The 23570-nt window shown below is 43.5% G+C and overlaps 1 protein-coding gene across 1 annotated transcript in view; it reads right to left on the bottom strand.

Annotated features, from left to right (window-relative positions):
• USP8 (ubiquitin specific peptidase 8) overlaps window positions 1-23570 on the bottom strand; it is a 69036-nt gene that overhangs the window by 9105 nt on the left and 36361 nt on the right. Inside the window, exons 11-17 of the mRNA XM_088472826.1 lie at window positions 22497-22919; window positions 21648-21728; window positions 21405-21479; window positions 20296-20549; window positions 13159-13371; window positions 7060-7270; window positions 527-763 (exon numbers count right to left, since the gene is read on the bottom strand). Of these exons, the coding sequence (XP_088328952.1) occupies window positions 527-763; window positions 7060-7270; window positions 13159-13371; window positions 20296-20549; window positions 21405-21479; window positions 21648-21728; window positions 22497-22919 (1494 nt within the window). The remainder of the gene's footprint in view (window positions 1-526; window positions 764-7059; window positions 7271-13158; window positions 13372-20295; window positions 20550-21404; window positions 21480-21647; window positions 21729-22496; window positions 22920-23570) is intronic.

The following is a 23570-nucleotide window of genomic DNA, read 5'->3' on the forward strand; positions in this document are numbered from 1 at the left end:
AGCAGATTGGTTGGTACTTTATCTCTCTCTAAAGCCAGGTGCACACTAGACGATCTCTAGTGTGCCCGACATCTACAGCATCGGGACCCGGTGGGGGAGCCAGCATCAGTTAAGTGCATACACACTTGCCGATGCTGGCAGCGACGGCGGGGGCCATGCTACATTCAGCAGCATGGCCCTCGCTAATCATATCCCGTCGGAGCTGCATGCATGCCACTGACAACGCGCGGGCACACACTAGATGATGTGCCCGCTATGTCGCTCCGATCCGCTGGATCAGACGACATATCGTCTAGTGTGTAGCCAGCATTAGGCTTAGTAAATCTCCCACTTAATCCCTATTGTTAGAAAAAGCGCACATGCTTTTAATACATTTTTAATGGTTTTGAAAGTTCCACAGAAGAAAATAATGTAAAAATACAGCTTAGCACGTGTTTTTGTACTTGTACACTATGGCATTGCCATCTATTGCAACAAAAAGTTCACTATATGAAACAAAACATAGCAATTAGCTGTAGATAAGTACCTGAAGAGAACATTTGCTTGAGGATGGAAGAGGCAGAGACAAGTACATGAAAGCTTCAAACGTTCTGGATTTTTTGTGGCACGTTAGACACTGCACAGTTGATTTGAACTGGCCTTGGAATAGTGCCACTATGATGGATTCATTGAGTTGCTTGTGTTTCAGCCAAGCTAAATCAGCAGCCTGAGAATCATTTAAATGGTCATTGTTTTCCTCCTTATGTCTCTTTCGGTTGTCAGCCTACAAATAGACAACAATCAGCCCATCTGTTACAGTCACTCACATTTTACTAGCATAAACTGGATTACTAAATTACTTGTAAGTGAAAGGATTGACTAGTAAGCACCTCTGTGTAAAAACACAAAGCGTTTATCACTATTCATGCCAGAGTACCATGTGCACTATAGAGAGCCTACTGTGTCCACAAGGGCTTTACAAATCGACTGTACAATGGACGTACTGTCCTTATCACATAGTATGACTAGTTTAACAATTACATTGTGTGTGGCTCAGTACAAATGTATACAGTACTCCAATATAGAAGCTGTACAGTAAATAAATGAATGGGGATTGATGAGGCAATACTGAAAACAATAGCAGCAGAGGTTTGAATACCCCAAAGGAATAATTTCCCTATTGATCCGCAGGTGGCACCAATGCAGTTTATTCTGGTCAGTACCACAAAATATAAAAGTGTCCTTTCAAATGCAAGAGAAGGCAATTCAACAAAACATTTCTGTGTTGTGTGGAGAACACATGCAAACATAAAATAGTTCACAACAGTTCACACACATTCCGTTAACAAGCCTTAAATGGTTGCACCAGTACTTGCACAGATTTATACCGTTTGTGATAGATCATGGATTTTCCTTAAAATTACATACACTAAATATTATTAGAAACAGAACAATTCCAACAGAAAAGTTTTACTAGATGCACAGGTTTTATCTTGAAAACCTATATGGATCAATTTTTTGCTTCCATATACCAAATATTTCTAGAATACTTATAACATAATTCTCCTCTAAGCTTGCTGTATAAAGTGGGGAGTGCTACCACTGACAGTTACAGTACAAAAAGATTCTAACTTAAGAGAAAAAGATTGTCAAATGTGGACAATATTCTACTCCTCTCTCTACATCTAATAAGTTTCTCAAATATAAGAACTGGGAGGCAGGTACAAGTGCACAGTAATTTTTATCACTTTTATAGGCGACATTCAATTGTTTTCGCGGTCTGGACCTCCCATCTAAAGTGACGGGAGATCACGGGCCGCTATTCAATTGTTCCTGCTATTCGCGCTGATCACGTCATAAGTGGTCGGGTTTAGCCGCATAAATCGACTACCCCCGACCAATGTGCTGGGCGCGATCGCGAAATGTGCTGTTTGGACGCTCACACAGGTCACTTTTCAGCTCACATCCCCCTGGGGTTGCGAGCTGATATGGAGCGCCGTCTGATTCAACAATTGAATAGCTCAGTCGGGCGCGAAGGGGGCTGGAAACAATTGAAATCCGCCCTATATTACTCTATGACTCATATCTTCCTTATTTTATATCGCTCTTTTTATATATGTATATGTTTTATGTTCTACAATTTATGTACAGTATGAGAACCACATGACTATTTTTCTCTTTAGTGGGAATATTTTAGAAACAGAAAAATACCAACCATATTTGTCCTACTAGAGTAATATAAGATACTGTCCCTAAAATTCAAGATAAACTGAAAGAAACAAATCTGTTGGGACAATAGGATACTTTAGTGGATTTCCCTTCAGGCAGCGTAATCCCTTACTCATCACACTGATGTCATTAATGAATTTTAATGAATGAAATTGACCATTAAAATGGGAAGCATTGCATATTAAAAGTGATAAATATACATTTATATTTCAAAATTTTTATTTTTGCTCCTTTTTCTCTTCAACTTTATTCCTTTGCGAAAGAAGCAGGGACACTTCTCTCCTCTCTTGGGGGCCCATTTATCCTTACATTTTTTGTGCCTTATTCAGGGGGTTACCGCAAATATTTAGTATTCCTCCCATGTATAAAGGAGGGGCAGCAGATATCTCAGATACTTGCTGCGATCCCACCATTTCCGCCGGCAGCCGCGATGCTGTCAGATTTACCAACTTCCGGAATGTGAAGCATTCCAGAGATTAGCCCCCGCAGGTAAGCCATCTGAAGATGCCTTTAGCCTGTTGCAGCCTATGGGCTACACTTCGCATAATTAGCTGGGAGATTGTTTCCCCAGAACCATCTCCAGCAATGGTGGCCGCGCAGGTGCAGTCAGCAGGACTGTGTATGCGCAGTAGCCCCGTTAGCACTCCGGGCACACCGCCGGGATAGGCTACTTCCGTAGACCCTGTCCCTGTGAGTGCCGGATGATACATTCTGGTGTTATGACTGCATCATGCAATTCGATCATGAGTGGTAATATCATGCCTTGATCACACTGCAAATGCCATCGTTAATAAATGGACCCCAAGGGTAACTAAGTTATGAGGTTGACAGATGAAGCAAAAATCATGGCTTGATCAAAGGGAGGCCCTCTGCTTCATGCTTTATTCCTCAATATATTTTAAATTAAAATTTCAGATGATTAAAGAAGGAGCATGCCAAAAGGCTATACTAAACAGGCCAGGACAATGTGATCGTCAATGACAATACATTTTAAGTGAAGAGAGAGACATTAGGCTGAACAATGAAAGCTAAAGATTTTAGAAATAAATCTAAAAAATAAAAAAAGGTATGAATGGAATTTTAAGTATTCAATAATTCCCATTTAATAGACAAGACCTGTTCTATATCATCAAACAATTTTACCATGAGTAACTTCCGAGACAAATGTAGAAAGGAAGTAAAAGCATTCTGTTGTAATGGTAACAATGGTCTAGATCTTCAACACAACACAGTACATTACATACACATAATAAATATTTGTATTTAGCAATTGAGTTATATTTACGTAACTTGGATTATTCTTTTATTTAAACTACCACACACAACGAACACATTTGTTGTTCTAGAAACTGGAGAAAAGTACTTTTTTTTTTTGGTTTTTTTTACAAAAAACACCAATAAATGATTTAGCTTACTTACTCTCTACAATCATCACCAAAGGGCACGTAAAATAGAAAGTAAAAACAAAATGAGATTTTTACTATATTGAAAATTCACATATTTCCCAACATAAAAGCACATTCATTAATGATACATTCCAAAATCTGCTGTTAGAACAGAGTTTGGAGAACCACAATAGCTTGATGGATATTGTAACCATAATGTATCTCTAACCAAAGCGCCCCAAGTAGTACAAGAACGAATAGACCATGTGTAACTTTCATTCATAGAGGAGTGCATTTCACTATTCGCACCACTTTCACTACAACCTCACATCCTTACTCTGCTATCCAGTGATCGCAAATACACGCATATTTTATCTGAAAATGAGCTTTTTCAGAATGGGTGAGTCCCCGTGGACGCGCTCCACCAGGATTGGCTGCTTTGTTAAATGATTGATATCTCCCTGCCCCAGCGGTAGGGAGGACTACTAAAGTGGAGGAGGAGCCAGCCCTTCGGTGCCCTTCCTAGATGCAGCAGCTGGGGGACCTGGCTGGCACTCAGCGCTACAGGGACAGGGAGCCTCACAGTAGTGCACGGACGGAGGCCCCGGTACCCAGACATGAAGGCGACCCAAACACCCTGGCAGTATAGAAGGCTAGCAGACCAGGCATGATGGCGGCTCTGGCGTAATACAGGTGGCTACACAAGGAGCTGAGTAGAAGAACACGGCGTTACTCTGCGCATTGCTGCATTCTCTGACCTGGAGCAAAGTAAAGGTGCATACATACTAACGATTTTGATTATGTCATATTTTCCCTTGAAAAGTGAACCAAGTGTAATAAACGATATTTACAACGATGAACGAAAAATGTTCCTTCCCTTAATGAAAATCGTTCTGTAGGACAGTCTGAAATGAACTACAAACAGGAGCGCGCTTGAACGATTTTCGTTCATCGTTATAACTCAGAAACTTAACGATTTTTTGAACGATTGAACGATATTGACGTTGTTATAGTTAAATAGTTGAAAAAAATCGTTACGTGTGTATGCACCATAAGTGTTTATTAAGCAGGTGGCGGGTGGGAAGGCGGACGGGGTGTCTTTTGGTGCGGGTTAAGCTAATAATACAAACAGGGTGGGGGCTGGGAGTGCAGCGAAGACCAACAGTGCAATCGTTCAATGTGGCTGGCGTGCAGGGGGGTCCAGAGGGTAGTCCCACAGGACTGTTATTTAGTGTTCAGTCAGTCAGCACCTTACCTCCTTGCTACCCCTAGCAGTTGCCTGCCCCTAAACCCCTCCTTGCTCCAGCTATCTACCCTTATTTACACCCTATTCCCAGCACTGCATGTCCCTTAAACCCATCCTCGCCCCCCAGTACTGCCTAAGCTGCTATCTACCCTTATTCCCTCCCTACCCCCAGAACTGCCTGCCCCTAAGCCACTCCTTGCCACCCAGTACTTCCCCATAACTCCCTCCTCCCTGTCCACCAGTACTGCCTCAGCTGCTATTTACCCTTATCCCTGCCCAACCCCCAGTACTGCCTGCCCCTAACCCCCTCCTTGCCTCCAGTACTTTCCAGACTGCTATCTACACTCAACCTCCTCCTCAACTTCCAACCCCAACTGCCACATGCTCTTACCCCCTCTACCCCCTCCCTGCCTCAACCCCCAGCTCTACCCCAACTGCTGCCTGCCTTTACCCCCTCTACCTTAACTGTTACCCATCCCCAGCACTGTCCCAACTGCTGTCTGCACTTGCCCCTTTCCCTAGCCCCAGCACTGCCTTCCCTTACCCCCCAGCTCCACCCTAACTGCTTCTTGCAATTAACCCCATTTATCTCAACTGCTACCTGCTCCCAGCACAGTTCCAACTGCTGCCTGCTCCCAGCACAGTTCCAACTGCTGCCTGCCCTCACCCCCCTCTCTGCACCAGGTGGCTACGTGAGATCAAGGCAATGTACGAGTAATTATAAGCATTATCCATACAGTAAAATATGAGTGTGACTTTACATGGTGTATGTGTAGGGCATGTGGGGTGGTCTGATGCTATATGGGGATATCAAAAGCATAATGTGCGATGGGACCCAGAAACAGTGGAGTAGGATCCCAAGTTTTTAAAGTAAGGGGTCCCAGGGACCCACAATTTATTTGGCTGAGCGCACTCACTGCTGTCAATGTTTAGACTCTCCAATTGGACAAACATTAGCTTAGCCCCTCCTGCATCGTACGCTATACATACACATGATGTTAATGTAGTACTGCTGCTACCATTCTAACATTGCGATTGACTGCATACTGTTCTAAGCCCATCTCCTTCACCTTCTTTACAGTTTCTACCCTGGTCTGAAGAATAACTACAATACCAGCCATAGTTAAATGCACATAAAAAAAAACAAAAAAACATTAGGATGATATCTTTCCATAGGACAAAATGGAGTATATTGTATAGATTTTTAATACATTTATGAGATGATTGCTACAGGATGGTCCATGCCAATGCAGTTTCTGTTATCTAGTTTACAGTGGAAGAGATATTTAAAACCTACTAGCCCCTCCCTATTTGACAGTGAATCTCGATTGTAGTATTACCAAGGTGATCATCACCATTACAGAAAGGACATGTAAGGGTTTGGGGGAAGAAATTAGCTGATTGTGAACCCAGCTGTGGGACACTAACATGAGCTGATACGCGTGGCAATGTGTCTGATGAAAAATCATAATGGAAACAGTTTTGTGAGGACTGAGGATATTTAGATAACAGTGTTGCTGTTTGTGAGGAGGTATAAAAGATGAGCCGGATGTGACTACATTTACAAGCTTTTGTCCACCATTAATTTTCCCTGGATTATCAATCTGTTCACTTAATGTAATTTATTCTATTATTCAGGGATTATGCTAGTATTTAGGTCGGCAGTCCCTATTTTATGGGTGGGTATAGAATTTTTATTTCCCCTGCAAAAGAACTTGAAGTCTCCAACAAGTGAAGGGAAGTTATAAAATGGTAGATGGTTGGACTTTGCATTGTTTGCATGCATCTGCAAACCTGTTCGGTCAGTGTGCACCTTGAAGTCTGCTTGGTGGACAGTTAGATGTACTTGCACAAATAAATATAGCAGTACTGGTCTGCATTTTTCATGGTTTGGAAATGACCATTAACTTTCAAATATTTGAATAATAAGTTTATCTATCACCTTTGCTATTCTGTTATGGCAAGGGGTTTGTGCTTCTGAGATAAAGTTGATGAATTCCTGACCTGCCAATTACAAAGTATGAGTAACATCTCCTTACATCACGTATGGTGGGTATTGTAGTACATGCAGATTAGGATTAGTGGGGGAAAAAAGAAAATAAATTACATTTAATATTTACAGTTTGACATATTAAAAACATGAACAGGCATTTCAGCTATACTTAAACAGGAAAACAGATCAAATAGAACCCCATATTAATAATGGTAGAGGAGGATTACCTTATTCAGATCCTCATGGAGTCCATCCATTAAGAATAGCAGCAGCTCCTGGGAGTCTTGCTGGCTGTATCCAGCAAACTGATCATTGATTTTTCCAATTGTTACCTTAAAGTCTTTAGGGCTTATGAATTTGTATTGACCATTCCATAGAGCCTTCATTATAATACCAAATTCCTCAGCTACTTCTCCTTTATGACCCAGAATATTAAATCTGTATGGAAAAAAAGTTTTTATGTAATGGTTATGAACATCAGAAACAGGAAAATGTAAGTATATTTGAAGGAAATATTGCACAACTGAAATGAAAATGTAAATAACTAAATCCTATCTGATGTGTGCACTGATTTAATAAGTGTATTTTTGTTTTAATAGTAGTATTTGAATACAGAATGTGACAGAAATTCCTAGATGGTTGGAGCGACTGCAATGTTAGGTATGTTACCGCATGTATCACTCTGAAAGGAAGGGCACTAGGAGAGCAACATCTTTAGCTGTCATTTAATAGTAATGCATACACAAGGGAGGGGCATTGCCTGCTTTAATCAGGAGGGAGGGTTGTCATCCAGGACAGCAAAAGAGCCATTATAATCTAGGTACCGGAGCTTCTAAGTACAGGTAAAATTAGCATATTGTATAAAGTTAGTCTTAAAGCATACTCAGCAACACAAATGAGAAATAAGTGTTTGTTACAGCTTACCCATTAAAACTATATGACTATTATTTAATCAGCTGTCCAATTTGCAGTATGCCAAGCTCATCAGTTGCCCCACTATCGCTGAAAAGCGTCACACATTCTACTGTATGATTTATATATAAAAGTATTCAATGCATAATATATTACCCCTTCATACACAAGTTCACTCATATAATCACGTTTAAATGGTAATAATAAACAGTGCTAAGGTATCAGAACACCAATGGAATTGTTCACAATTAATAAATATAAAAATTAGAACAAATAAATTTCCTCTTGTACAAATAATGCAATATTTTCAGCCAGTGCAATGGGATTTTGGTTGCAGTCCGACACGTTTCGTTGCCGTTGTAGCAAATTTTTCAAAGGAATGAGCTGAATCTCTGTTTTTATTGATTATATATCTGACAAACAAGGTTATTTTAGTTTTAGATTCCATCTTTTATCTGTATATTATTGTTAACAATGCCATTGATGGCCTAATACCCCAGCACTGTTTATTTTTTATTACTACTTGTTCAGTTAGGAATTGACCATCCCTCACAGCTGCAGGGGGATCAGACACAAAACTCACACCTGCGGCTATAGGGATATTTCAATCCCAATGCCTATCGCATGTTGGATGTCCCTTCCACAGTGTAATTACCTTTTATGTGGGTGGGAAAATTAAGGTGTAGGGGCATTAATAACTATTCAAAGTGGTTGAAACATGCAAGCATTTAGTAAACAGTGTCTGAACGTAACAGGCATCAAGAATCCCGGACAGTCCAGTGAGTGGTGTATACCTGGTAAACATACGATTTAAAAAAAAAAAAAAAAAAACTGCAGGTAGAAAGACCACAAAAACAATCATTAAGGAGTTTATTTATGAATGTGGAAAATAGTCCTCAAATCAGGTGAAAAACAGATTATCCCTAATTAACAAGGCCTGCAAACTGATAATTTTCAAGGCAAATTCTTTTGAAAAGTATATTAAAACATATTTTTTCTTTACTTCTTTTCTATTCTTTATTTTTGCTATAACTGCTGCTGGATGATAGTGTCTGGGCTTCCAGTGCAGTGTGCATGTGTGATCCAGTAAAGCTGCCAGCCGGTATCCCATCAGCTAAGTTTTTTTTTATTTATTTATTGTGAAATTTCTGCGATAATTTGTTGCTGTATAGTGATAAATAAACTCCATTTTTCTTTCTGCTATGCTGGGGGACACTGGACCATGGGGTTGTAAATGGGACTAACTAAACCTGTAGCTTTAACCCTAAGCTCCTCCCCTCTACAACCCCATCATGCCAGTGTAGATTAAGTGCCTTGGGGGTTAGGCAGGATTTGGGAGGGGATGTAGTCAGCATCCCGGCAGACGGGATGCCGACGGTCTAAATACCAGTGCCGGGATCCTGGCTCCACAACACCAACCGCCGGCATCCCGAAGGTAAGTATCGGGGGTTAAATTTAGGAATAGTGGGGGAGGTTAGGGGTAAGGGTTAGCGTTAGGGAACTTACCTGTTAGTGTAGGGATCGTGACTGTCGGGATGCCGCTGTCTGTATTCCGACAGCCGGCATCCCGATAGCCGGGATCCCATACTTGGCCCTTTGAAAGGGCTGCAGCTAGTTTGTCTATTGCAATAGTTCAGTTTTCTTTTTAGTAAAGGTGTATGTGCGCTGCCTATTGCAGCACACAGGGAAAATGCAGCGACTAGAGGGAGCGTGGCTTGCCAGTTACAGCCGTGGCAGAGGATGGGTGTGCTCACCAGCGGCACCCCCACAGCACCTTGGTCTCATTAGAGAACGTCTGGGCCCGGGGACAGAGCGAGCCTTCACCCTTTTAGAGGGTGCTGGCGGCTGCGCTATCCTGAATGGCGGACGCCATCTTGCCGGGCTGGATAGAGGCGGCCCCTTCGGGAGGTGCGCCCTCGCACAGGCAGCCCACACTGGGCATACCAAGTGTTCTCCCCACCAAAGGGGAAGTAACACTTAGGCGCAGGAGTGTGGCTGTGCTGAGCGTGGTGGGGGAAGGGCGGGCGGAGCCCAACAGCGCTGGTCTCCCCCCCACATTCTAATTGCTTGACTCAGCCTAATATGCTGTGTAGGATACTGAGACAGGCATCCTGCAGCTCGCAAACATGGATTCTGCCTCTGCGGTCTAGACAGTGTTACTTAAGGGGCCTATCCAGTACACGACTTTGTGAACAATCCGACCAAAACCAGGAGGTTCACAAAGTCGTGTAATGGATAGCTGGCAAACACCATCGATGTGCGCACACGCTGGGTCCTTGCCAACCCCGACTATCTACTGAACATGCCCGTCAACCTGACGACGCTCGTCAGGTTCGGCATGTTCAGAGATAGGAGGTCGGACTCCTGCACTAAATGACGTTCAGTGCGGGCACTGCACCTCGGTGACCTGAAGGTCACTAGACGTTCAGTCTTTCAGGTCGCCTAGTGGATAGGCCCCTTTAGAGTGTCTTTGCCCTCTCCTCCTCTCCTCCAGGAAGATGAAGTAACCTGTATTTTATTTTCTGCCTGAGTCTTGGAGTGCAGTTGCCAGTCAACTGTTGACTTGTACCAGAACCAGGTGGCAATGATGGCGGATAAACTGAAGGCCGTCAGGGCGAAGAGCGCTACTGTAGCTTTGTTTTTTACGTGTACCCAGTGTCAGGTGAAATTGCCATGTGGACTCCGGGGCAGTGTCAGGTGGGGCCTATTTGAGCGCAGGCATCGTACCATGGAGCGCACAGGGGCTGGATTCGAGAAAGTTTCCTCTTATATGGAACGGTTCTTTGAGAATCCTAAGCTGTGCGAGGCGCATTAGAGTCTTCCTTCTTCCAGGGGACAGTTAGACATTTTGGATTCCGAGGAAGAGGAGGGTGAACTTCCGCAGGTGGTTTTCCCCGAGGGGGAGGATCTGGAGCCTTCTTTGGGTCACAGTGTGGAAGACCTCATTACTGCGGTGCAGCAGTCTCTGGACTGCCTGGACTTTGATACCAAAGCACAAGCAGTGGGACTGTTACTTTCCAGGTGTCCCCGGATCTCTCAGAGCTCGTCGAGGAGGCATGGAAGGCCCCAGATAAGTTCCCCGTGCCTCGTAAGTTTGAGTCCCTTTACCCTCTTCTGGCAGACCATGTCACCAAGTGGGAGCAATCTCCCAAGGTGGATGCAGCAGTAACACGTTTGGCTAAGCACACTGCTCTCCTGGTTCAGGGCTCTGCGTCCCTTTGAGGAACCGCTGCATAAGAAATTGGAAGGTAGCATTAAGTCCATTTTTATTGGTTCCAGGGTTATTTGCCCATTTGCTGATCTTAGCGTGGGCGACTCAGGCCATGGAGACATGGGCCGGCAAACTTGTTGCTGGACTTCAGAGTGACCTGTCCAGAGATGCTTTACTGGACTTGGCGGAACAGCTTCATGGGGCGGCTGAATGTGTGTGAGGCTGTCCAGGACGGCATTCAGGTGGCTTCCAGGGTTTCGGCTGCGGCCGACTCGGCTCGAAGGGCACTCTGGCTCCGCACCTGGGAGGCAGACACAACGTCCAAGCGTTCTTTGGAGTCTCTTCCCATTGGAGGGGGGGGGGGTTCTATTTGGCACCGAGGTGGATACCATTATTGCCTAAGATACTAAGGGGGAAAAGCACTTTCCCACCTGTAGCTGCCCCAAAATAGCGGGGACCGCATTTTCGTGCTTTTCTTTCCTCTTTTCGAGGGGGAGTGTTTACTCCTAGGAGGTCAGCCTACCCGAGGTAGTTTTTTCCCAGGCAGGGGCTCGGCTCCTTGGATGCAGGTTTTCTGGTACCTACAGGCGCTCCAGAGCCAATGCACCGGAGAAGCACAGTGCCTGATGGGGTCTCTGCCCACCCAGTTCGGTTGGGGGTACGTGGACGCCTACTCCAGTTCAGGGACCGGTGGGTGGAGTCGACGGACGAAGCCTGTATGTGGGGCGTTGTTTCCCGTAGTTATAAAATCGACCTCAGTGGTTCGTCGCCGTAACAGTTTTTCGCAACTGCCCTTCCCCGGGACACGGAGAAGAGGGTGGCCTTGGACCAGGTCTCTACTTTCAGAAGGGGTCATTGTTCCAGTTCCATTGTCGTTAACGGAAACGGGGCTTCTACTCCAACCTCTTCCTTGTCCAGAAACCGAATAGCACCTATCACCCGATTTTTAATCTACAGGCCTTGAACGCCAGACTTTGGGTGGACCGTTTCCGCATGGAATCACGCCGATCGGTGATCCACAGCATGGCAGCCAACAAATTTTTGGCCTCGCTCAATGTCAAGGACACATACCTACACGTACTTATTTGGGCACCAAGAGCGCGGGGGCAATGGCGAAGGTATCCCGCATTCTATCCTGGGCGGAAGCCTGTGTTCCGGCACTCTCAGCAGTGTTCATTCCGGGCTTGGACAATTGGGAGGTGGACTCCCTCAACAGCACCACCTTCCTGCCCCGGAGGTCTTCCAGCAGTTTGGTTCAGAAGAGGGGCCTTCTGAACATGGACCTGATGGCTTCTCATCACAACTGCAAAGTTCTCCGATTTTGTGCGAGGTCCAGGGACCCATTGGCCTGCACAGTGGATGCCATGGCCGTTCCGTGGAGCTTTCGTCCGGCATACCTTTTTCGGCCGATTCCCATGTTACCTCGGGTACTCTGGCAGATCAAAGAACAAGAGGCATCGGTGATCCTCGTAGCTCCGAACTGGCCGCACAGGTCGTGGTACGCCGCAATATTTAAACTGGCAGTAGGTCCTGGCTGGCCGGATCTGCTTCATCATATCCGTTTCGGCACGAGTACCTTTTAAAGGTAAACAGGTCTGCCGTGCAGCTACCTGGTCCTCTGTCCACATGTTCGCTTGGTTTTACAGGTTTCATGTTTTTGCCTCTGACAAAGCTCACATTGGGCGTTCAATTCTCCGGTCAGGCAGCCTGAGCGTTCCCTCCCTTGGGATGGCTGTTGACTATCCCATGGTCCAGTGTCCCTAAGCATTGAAGAAAGGATTTTTGGGCAGTAGAATCCTTTTCGCAGTTTCATGCCGGCAACACTGCGTTCCCTCCCTCATGCTCAGTCGTGTTGCGTTGTGTTTTTGGACAGGTTGGTCCCTGCGGTTAGTTTTTTTTTTTTGTTTCACCGGGTTATTGCTTCTCCTTACCAGGTACTTTTAAAGATGTACTGGCATGATGGGGTTGCAGATGGGAGGAGTTTAGGGTTAAAGCTACAGGTTTAGTAAATTACCAGCTCCTTGCAGTCCCATCTACAACCCCATGGTCCAGTGTCCTCCAGCATGAATCAGAGAAAAGCATTCAACGGCAAGTACCCAAAAATCCTCTTTGTGTTTTACTTTTGGATGCAAAACAATTCAAAAGTAGACATACAGCAACTATAAATTGTATGTTTTACAAATGTTTCATTGGTACTTATTACCTGTTAATATCGGTTTGGTAACGGTTCTTGTGAAAGTACTCAGCCAGACGTGGAGTGTTGCAAAGACACTGTAAGATTGAATTCATGTAACAAGTATTGCCAAGATTCCGCAGACCAGTAAGAGCTGGACCTACCCCTCCAAATACAGGATTCAAGCTGCGTATCTTTGATGCGGATAGCTTTGTGATTTCAGCTTTAGTATGAGCTGTTGGTCTGCAACACAAAGACATTTCAAATTAACATTAAAATCCTCAAATAGCAATGAGTTGACTTATAATGCCACAAAATAATTTACCACCACCACATCATGTAGCACCATACAGCCTAAATATGTACTTAATGGGGGGTATCATACTGTGGTCAAATTAATACAATTTAATATGGTGATGTCATGCAGCATTACCACCAAGAGCCCGAATGTTCCTCCCTTTAGTTTAGGTACACGTATTTCAGTCTTTTAAATAAATACACAACCAATGTATTTGTTTAAATGAAGCTGTATTTCTTCTATGTTGAGTTTTGAAAAGCACCGGACAAGGTTTCATTATATTTAATGACCAATAATATAATGCCATACTCCTTTAAAAAGACATACCCCTAAACATTAGTAAAAGGTGAACTGGGCATTTCTTCATCTGATGGTCTTGTATCCTGTGTAACCGAGGGTGAAAAAGTAATAGAGCACATCAGGGATTCCCTCTATCCATCATCCTTTATATCTCGGTTATGGTGGATTTGGCTACGACATACGAAAACACACAAATATAAATCTCATGTAGTCGCTGCAGATCTCCCTTTTATAGGTCTTTCACCAATACCTTGGTACCCTATAATATGAAGGAGCATGAAATATACACTTAAGCGCCAAAAGTCATGGGATAAGCTCCTAGTATCACGTAGGACCCCTTCTAGCCCAGCAAAGTGCAGAAACTCGATGTGGCATCGATTCCACAAGTGGACAGAAGACCTCTTGAGAGATGTTGACCCATGCCGTCTGGACCGCTTCCCACAGGTTCCAGATATTTGTAGGCGCAGGCTCTTGGGTGCGAACGGACCTCTCCACCGCATCCCATTAATGCACAATTGGCTTCAAGTCAGGCGGACGTGGTGGCCACACCATTCTTCAGAACTCTCCAGGATGCTCCTCGAACCAATTATGGACAACTTAGGACCCATGACAGTGCATTATGCTGCTGGAATATTCCATTGTTGTAGAGGTACATGAAGTCCATGAAGGGCAATGCAATGTAGCTGTTACCGGTCAATGACATGTTCAGGTGGACCAGTGGACCCAACCCACACCATTATGGAAATACCACCAGCCTGCATGGTACCTTGTTGACAACTGGGGTCCATGCCACACCAGAATCCTACAATCAGCCTGAAACAACTGGAACCATGACTTATCTTACTGCGCCACATTTTGCCAGCTCTCCATGGTTCAACTAGCCATGTCACAAGCCCAGGTGAGGCGTTGTGTCTAGTGTTGTAGTGTTAACGGGGACACACTGGTGGGTCTTCTGCTCCCATATCCCGTGGAAGCTAAAGAAAGCAGTGCTGACCTGCTGGATATGCATCTTGTACCTCTTGCATTGAATGTGGATGTGATTTGAGCCAAAGTCGCTTGTCTGTTACCATGGACAATTCTGGGCAGACGCCACTGGTCACGATCATAAAGCACCCATGGTCATGCCTTCCATGAGGTATTCACGGTACACACATGGCACCATAGCTCAAGGAGTGTTTAACGTCTGCACAACTTCGGAAATGTCCCATCCGTCGGGAGCCCACTATCATGCCCCGTTCGAACTTCAATAATTCATGTCGCCTTGTCATGAACAGCCTAGCCGGCTGTCAAAATGACATGAGATGTCAGATTACAACTGATGCAGGTCTATGTATTTTACATACTGCTATCCCATGAATTCTGGCACTTCAGTGTATAGTTCTATTAGTCATTTCCAAACCAATCTCTGTAAAATCAGAAGTCTTGATGATTCTGAACTATTTCCAAGATAAACCTATTTTGCAACAGGAAAATTAATTCCATCTTTACCTGTACCACAAAGTACTCAGGGTTAAGTATTCCTAATAATTTATTACCAGTTATTTATATAGCGCACAAATATTCTGCAGGACTTTACAGAGCATATTTGGCAATTCACATCAGTCCCCGTCTCAGTGGAGCATACAATCTATATTCCCAAATGTACACATACATACACAATAGGGCTGTCAGGAGCCAATTAACCTACCAGTATATTACTGTGGGAGAAAACTGGAGTACCCAGGGAAACCAATGCAAGAACGGGGAGAATATACAAACTCTACATAGTTAGGGCTGTGTGGTAGTACTCGAACCCAAGATTTCAGTACTATAAGGCAGCAATGCTAACCATTATACCATCCGGGCTGCCCAATGATCTGTCCAAACTATATTTCATGCGCAAAAAGGATACAGCAGATAAAGGTGTCTGCAGGATCGTTGCAGTAAGCCATCGTGCCACCGATTTATTTGAAGTTCAAAAGACCTGTTTTTGAGCATCATACAACACCAAGAAGCCATCAGTTCAACAAACTGCTCATGTACAATCAATGTAGATCTTCAAACGCACACAACATCTAGGAGATGTAGAGGATTGCTGGAATCAGCTAAATAGGTTTGCTGAAAAGCTACCAAGACAATGATCATGATTTAAGAGTAAGATGGACACAACCTTGTGTAGGAAAAATTTAGTGTGCAAGCTTCAGAACCAACCTGCCAGGATATTAAGTCAATTAGGAAGGATTGCAGGACAGGCCAGCAAATTCTGATACACATATGGCTGAAGCAATGGCTCAAATGGGTCTCTTTGTAGGATTTACAAGACCAAAAGTTAAATCCCAAAGAGGTACTGGTGGGACATAAGGTGGTTAGATGTAAACCAACCGTTGCATAAAAAAGGTATGAACCTCAGGATTAGAGGCAAACTTCCTTTGAGAAAGCAAAAGATCTGATTCTCAAGGAACAACAGTCTAAGCCTGTGATCCAAAGTCAGCTGCAAAAAGGAAAAGAGGGAAGGAAGTCTAAATTGGGAGTGAACTCTCTCCAATGCTCACACCAAACAATATATGTCCTCCGAGCCGGATGGTAGATTTTTGCAGTAGTCCGTTTTACATGCCCTAAGCATGGTCTGGACAATGTCACTAGAGACACATTGAGCTTCAAGTTCCACGCTGTTGAAGCCAACCGATTCAAATCGGGGTGAAGAAACAAGCCCTGTCTTAGAAGGTCGCTTCTTATAGAAAGACAAAAATGGTTCTAAACAACATGGCTGAGTATCACAGACCCTTTCCCTCTTGATCTGTTTGAGCACTCACGGAAGCATGGAGATTGGGGGAAACAAATTCCCCAGGTGAAAAGATCACCTGGCCATCGTTGTATACACCAAGGTCACTAGATGGTCCCTGGTCAGGAAGCTTCTCTGGTAGAGGATCATGATCAACAGGGAGGCCATAAGATCAATAACCGGGATGAATGTCATGAAGTAGCAACCACTCCCCTTGGTGGATAGTGGGCCAACTGAGGAAGTCAGCCTCCCAGTTGTCTACCTCTAAGATAAAGACTGCAACTTGATAGGAAGAGTAGATTCTTCCCTGTAACATAGGCCCTGCAACTGGAGCTCAAAGTTCAACCCTGGCTGGTAACTATTGTTACAATTGTCAATTTGCAGACCGAGATAGGATACCCATTGGTCAGGTTGGGCATGTGAAGCCATCACAGAAGCAACAGGCAGGTCTGAGCAGACCACTAGAAAAATCTGTCCAGTCGAGGATCTGCTCTGGACCATCTAGGAAAATCTGCTCCTGATCAGGTAGTTCATGGAAAGGAGAAAACTGAACCGCTTTCAGGGAAGAGTATGGACACACTGGAGAATGGACTCCAGAAGAAAAACCTTCCAACAACTGGTGTCAAATAATGAAAAATCATTCTCTGGGATGAAATCAGACTGGACTTCAGGAAATCTATAATCTACTCCTGTTCTTATAAAGTAACAACCACTTCTTCTTTTGAGTAAGACAATCCCCTTCCAGACACGCTAATGCTGGCCATACACTAGAGCGATTTCGGGTCGATTTCCCGATTTTTGACGCGTCGTACGATGAATCGTGTCGAAGTCGTGCAGCATTTAGGTAGGATACAATCCGATGCGCGCTCTCACCGCTCTTAAAACATATTGTTTGATATCTGATCTATCGTAATCGTATGCAAATCGTGTGTGTTAAAAAGCACCAAATCGTGCCATCGGGACTGCCGGGGAGTTCAAGGGAAAACGTTCAATGAATCGCATCGTACTACATCGTACTAGTGTATGGCCAGCATAACAGTAGCATACAAACAGAAAGAAAAAGTAGAATCTAAATATGCTACCTATAAACCCTGAAAGGAGAGGTAGCACAGGATAACACAGACGAAAAAGGGCTGTATATAAGTCCCAAAGCTTTTCTAGTGAAAAATATTTAGTAATCAAACTAATACAATATAATCAAGTAGGTACTAAGTGCCTTATTCAGAAATATGTATTCATCTGAAAAATCTCCACGTTGTGAGCGAAACGCGTCGATTGGGATATCTAACCAGCTCCTGCTACCATTTTTACCCACCGCCACCATTGGCTAATTACTTTTCTCAGGACTAGTGTGAACAGCAAGACGGTTATATATTTGCGGCCCCAGGAGGAAGTAGAACCGGCAGTGGAAGGCTACTAACAGCCGGGTTTAACACCGGCCAGGAGACAGCAACTGACCGAATTTTTAAATCATACGGCAAACAGTTCTCCAGCGCTACTGTACTCACACACAAGGTGAGCCGACCGTTGATACTGCCACAGCAGACTACAAAAAGCTGGGTCAATACAAGCTGGAAGACAACAGCTGACTGCTGTCTTTACATCACGCAGAGAACCAGCCTCCAGTGCTGCTACATCCACACACAGCATGAACTGAAAACTGACACTGCCGCACCACCGATAATAATTCAAAGGCTTTTACTGTACTACTAATATACGGAGGCCGTACTGGGAGAGTAGAAAACCGGCACAGTACAGGTACCATCCTGCTATCAGCGTAATAACAATCCGGTTGTATTACTGGACACATTGTGGTGAGTTATTGCCGGACAATATAAAAAAAAAAGAAAAGAAAAAGAGAGCGCTGATTTCAGCAAGATAATTTAAAATTTATTGCCGGACAAAACCGGCGCAATACAGGTACCATCCTGCTATAAGTATAGCAAAGATCGAATGAATTGGTGGACACATTGTGGTGAGCGTTTTTACAAAGGTGGATATAAAGGTAGGAACATTTACCATACATGTTGAATAGTTGGGATTATGGAGAGCATCAAGCATACTATTTAATCTGTATGTATCACATATTAGACAAACACTTTATATATTCCATTTTGGATTAGCACCGACTGAACTGTGGCGCTTAATATCAACATTGAGAGATTTTTAGAGGTAGCCGTCTGCAAGATATATTGTTACTAATTGTACTTGATACATTTTATCTATGCTTATATATTACAAATTGTTTCTGTGAATAAATGTGATAAAGGATTTTATTGAGATCATTCAAGCAAGTTATTTTAATTGGTGGTCTAATAGCAATAGCGCGGTCTACAATTGCAATTGTTGTTTTTCTCATTTCTGTGTCAGTGCAAGTCCAGCTGCATTGCTTAAACTAGACATACATACATATATATTAACTGAAATAATTAATAGACTTTGGTATATTTTATTTTTTAATTTTATTTACTATTTTACATAGCGCCAGGATCATTGGAGCTCTCAGTTATACTGATTAGCTGCAGTGTATTTATTTTAGTTCCCATACTGCATACAAGTCAGCCATACCATCACACTCCAACCTGCAATTTTACTCTGCTATTTACTTGGGTACATCCTCGGTCTATACCATCATACTGCTGGGACATTGCTTGTTGTTCTGTTCTACTCTGTGCTCAGTAGTTATCCAGGTATATAGTATAATACCCTGCTAGTGGTGTTGGTTTCCCTGAACTGCGTGCTGTTGACTTGGGCTGGTTTAGAGAAGGGTGCTAGTTCCAGGGCTGTGGTTCAGTGTGAGGTATAGATTCTGTGCTCTAAAGTGTTCAGAGACTATGACTTTTCCTAACATTCAGTTTGTGAGCTCTGCACCGGTTCCACTTCAAGGTCTTGCGTCAAAGCAGAGTCTGGGTTACAGCTTTCTAAAGTTGTATCCTGGATATATAACACGCTGATTCCTAGTCTGAGTTTTGAGTTCCTACCTACCAGTACTATGCTATTCTGAGTTCCAGGGTCACCCTTGTGGTTGGAACATATTCCTGGTTTAGTAGGCCTCCGTGGTCACTAGGCAAGGGAGTGCCCAGTTACCTGGGTAATCACCCCGGTTCCAGTTTAACATCCTTGTACATCACTAGTCTGTGGTTCCTACACTTGCAATAGTGTCTAGCCTTCTGTTTGCTCATGAGCCAGAGCGGGATCAAACCATCTCGTTTCACAAGCACGTCAGCCAGACCCAGGGGTCCCAAGCCAGATCTACAAAATAATCAGACTGTGACACAGTGGGCGGAATTCAATTGTATTCGCGGCCCGCATCTCCCGTCTAAAGTGAAAGGAGATCGCGGGCCGCTATACAATTGTCCAAGATGTTCGCGCTGATCGCGCCCATAGAGGTCAGGTTTAGCCGCGTAAAGCAGCTAAACCCGACCAAAGTGCTGGGCGCGATCGCGAAAAGTGATGTTTGGGCGCCCAAACATGTCACTTTTCGCACATTTCAGCTCTCACCCCCCAGGGACTGCGAGCTGAAATGTAGCGCTGGCAGCTCATCGTGCCCGACAGGAGCAAGAATTGAATAGCTCTGTCGGGCGCGATAACGGCTACAAAGAATTGAATTCCACCCAGTATGCCTTAGATAGGATGTTAGAGAAAAATCAGTTCTTAATACAAGGTTTGTATGAATTAGACAATTTGAAATTATATATAAATTCTAATCTGCCTAAGTAATAAAGTTCTGAGCCTTGTGGAAATGGTATGTAAATGTTTAAAATCAACCAACTATACAATATAATTACATGTATGAAAATTCACTTACTTATTTTCACGGTTAATTATAGGTGTTGGCTTCTTCTTTTCTTCCTCCTTGATAGCTTGGGTTAAATCCGGAGAGGAGTATGATCGCTTCAACTTTGTTTGCTCCTTGTCAATGTCTGTGTGCGTCTGAGGCTTCACTTTCTGAACCGGAGTGGAGGAAGGAGCAGATGATGGAGCCACTTCAGGTGGATACATATGAACTGTGTGAGTTGGTGAATGATAATAGCGATAGGTACCAGTTATAGGTTCAAGGAACTGCAGGGAGAAAAAAATGGCACAAAGGTTGTGGTGCACTTGTGGTTATTATGTTTCCATTTTCTTATATGATGTATTACTTCAGCAGTCTGTATCCTTACACTCAGGCTGAAGGCAAATCAACTAATTGATGTGCAGTGGCTTAACAATGTATAGTAATTAAAGTGTGTATTTGTACAAGAAGACTTGCATGTAAATATGGAAAACAATCCTAAATGGTCAGCGTGGGGGGGTTGAGGCACTGTCACCCCGTACATGTGACATTATGAAGAGGGGTTCAGGACCAGGAAGCAGAGTGCCGGCCGAGGCCTAAATAGTATCTCCAACGCCAAACTCTGGGCAGTGACTATGCCGCCGACACCCTTAGTCATGGCCCTGCAGCAGAGTACCAGATATTAGAGAGAAAAAAAATTCTATCAATGCTGCAGCCTGTGATTGTGTCTGACTCAACTGAATTAAACAGAGTTATTTTCAGGAGACAATCAAACCCTACGCACTAGTAAGATGTATCCATTGCTGATCTCCAATTGGTATTTACTGTAATTCCCATTGCTGTGGTGATCAGTACGAATATTTGTGCTATATTGTAATAAAGCAAATGACAATGGCGCATGGATGACTGCCTGTGTGAAATAAAGTATTCTATTCTTCTCTACTTAAAACGGGCAGTTATAAAGCAAAAAAATTAAAATTAAATACGCATTACAGGCACAGATCATCATATCTATATACTAAATGGACGATTTACTGCAAAGTTCTCCCTAAGGAATAAGTAACACTGTTGCTGTAGGTTATAGAAAGAGTTTCTTAGTCAGTTTCCAGGAATAAGGTGAGAGTGTGTGCTATTTTTATTACCTTCACCCAACCTGCAGGCAGTCCTGGAACAGTTATACCAATCTCCTCACTTCGAGCTCGCATTAATGGCTCCCTCTAAAACAACATATTCAAATTATACGTAAAAACAATGACATGGGTGCTGGCACAGTTATTCATCTAAAATTCACTAATCTCCATATATGCATGTAGCATAACCCAAGATCTCAGAACTATATTAATAATCAGCAGCAACACATTCTCTGATGTAGCCAGAATACATACTCTGGGTCGATCATCCTCAGCAACCTCTTTTGAAACCACCTCAGCTTTAGCCTCTTGAAGAAGATCTTTACTTGTTTCAGGCTGTTAAACAAAATAGTTTTAGATTTTACTTTAACACCATGCAAATAGATACAAGATCATTTTATAATTGGATATTTTTAATCAAAACTATTAATACACAATGTTTTAAATAAGTCATTTGTTCCTCTATTCCACTGCTATAGATGAACATCTTCCTTCACAAGTATAATCATGTATTAGACCAGGGGTAGGCAACTTGTGGCACTCCAGCTACAGCTTCTAGCATAGGCATGCAGTCAGAATGCCGACCGCTGGAATTCGGTCAGAATACCGGCGCGTACTGGAGTAAGGGAGCGGGTTAGGGTAAGGGGTTAGGCGCTAGGGGGAGGGTTAAACTGGGGGGGTGGCCTTGGGGACTGGTTAGGTTTAGGCTGCGGGGATGGAGGGTTACGTTTAGGCACTAGGGGAGGTGGTTAGTTTTAGGCACCGTAGACGGAGGGTTAGGTTAGGCGTACTTACCTGGGAGGTGTCGGCAGTCTAACCTGGTCGGGATGCCGGCGTCGGGGATCCTGAGCGCCGGCATCCCGTACCCAACTCCCTAGCATGCCCTGTCACAGTTTTGTTATTAGGGTATGCTAAAACTGTGGCAGTGCATGCAGGGATGTGTATTTCCACAGCAGCTGGAGAGCCAGAGGTTGCCTACCCTTATATTAGACTACAAATCACAAACTAGACGGAAGCATATAGTAGAGGAGGAGGTACACATTCTGCCTTCCATTTGGCAAATAAGAAGGTGGTCTTGGATATTAAAGCTAAAAATTACCTCACCTTCTTTGGATTGCTTGACATGGTCACATCTTTCTTTTTTGCATCATTAAAACTTTGTTCAGCAGCAGTTTTTTTTATTTCCTTTGTTTCTTTATCGATTACAATTTGCGGTTTTCTTTCCAGTTCTTGTTTTTTATTAGGGACCTCCTGTACGGTCTTTCTAACATTATTCTCAGTCTCTTCTTTTTCTTCTTGAGTACAGACAACTCGGAATTCTTCCACACCACTATCCGAGTTCTCTTTCTTTTCTGGATTCTTTGTATCTGACGAGGAAAGGTTGTCTCCTTTGGATTGTAATGACGGCTTTGTGGACCGGTCTGGAATAATCTTACCATTTAACACTGGTTTGTTTTCTTTCACGTCATGCTTAAACTTTTTGGGGTTGTCATTTATAACTAATGTTGGTTTCTTTGAGCGGTCAATCTAAAAATACAATTGGAACCAAGGCATAAATTTAACAAATTTTATACATAGTCAAAACTTCACCATTGATGATACTGTAGAAAAACATATACCAATTGCAGCAGCCCCTCATGTAGAGAGTATTTGTTTCTGTAGTGTGATTATTACTTTATGGTGGTGCGTAACCATTCTTTCAAAACCTGGTCGGGATGCCGGCGCCAGGATTCTAAGCCATAAACAAGATTGTTCCTAAAGATCCTGCTCTATTCCTGCAAGGCATCTGCACCTGCTGAAATCCTGTGACCTATATAAAAGAACTACCTGTCTAATCCATCATACAGCAGTCCTGTGTTCAACACAACATCCTGAGTCAAGGCCCTGCTAGCTATTCTGCTCTTGAGTCAAAGTAGGCGGTCAGGAGGAACCAGCTACAGTCACCTGTACAGAAGTGTGACTATACTCCAAAATCCCAAAAGTTGACAGCAAGTGTCTGGTATTCGAGAAACCCAGGGTAAATTGGTAAAGCCTCTCCGCTGACAACATGGCAGAGAAAGACAATAAAGTCAACATTTTACTATAAAAAAAGTAAATAAATCAAACCACACATTCGAAATACTGAGCAATTCCAACACTGCAAAAGTACTTAAAAAACCCAGAAAAGCTACATGCTAT

This window comes from Taudactylus pleione, unplaced genomic scaffold (genome assembly GCF_031769625.1).
Source record: "Taudactylus pleione unplaced genomic scaffold, aTauple2 ptg000129l, whole genome shotgun sequence".
NCBI lineage: Eukaryota > Metazoa > Chordata > Amphibia > Anura > Myobatrachidae > Taudactylus > Taudactylus pleione.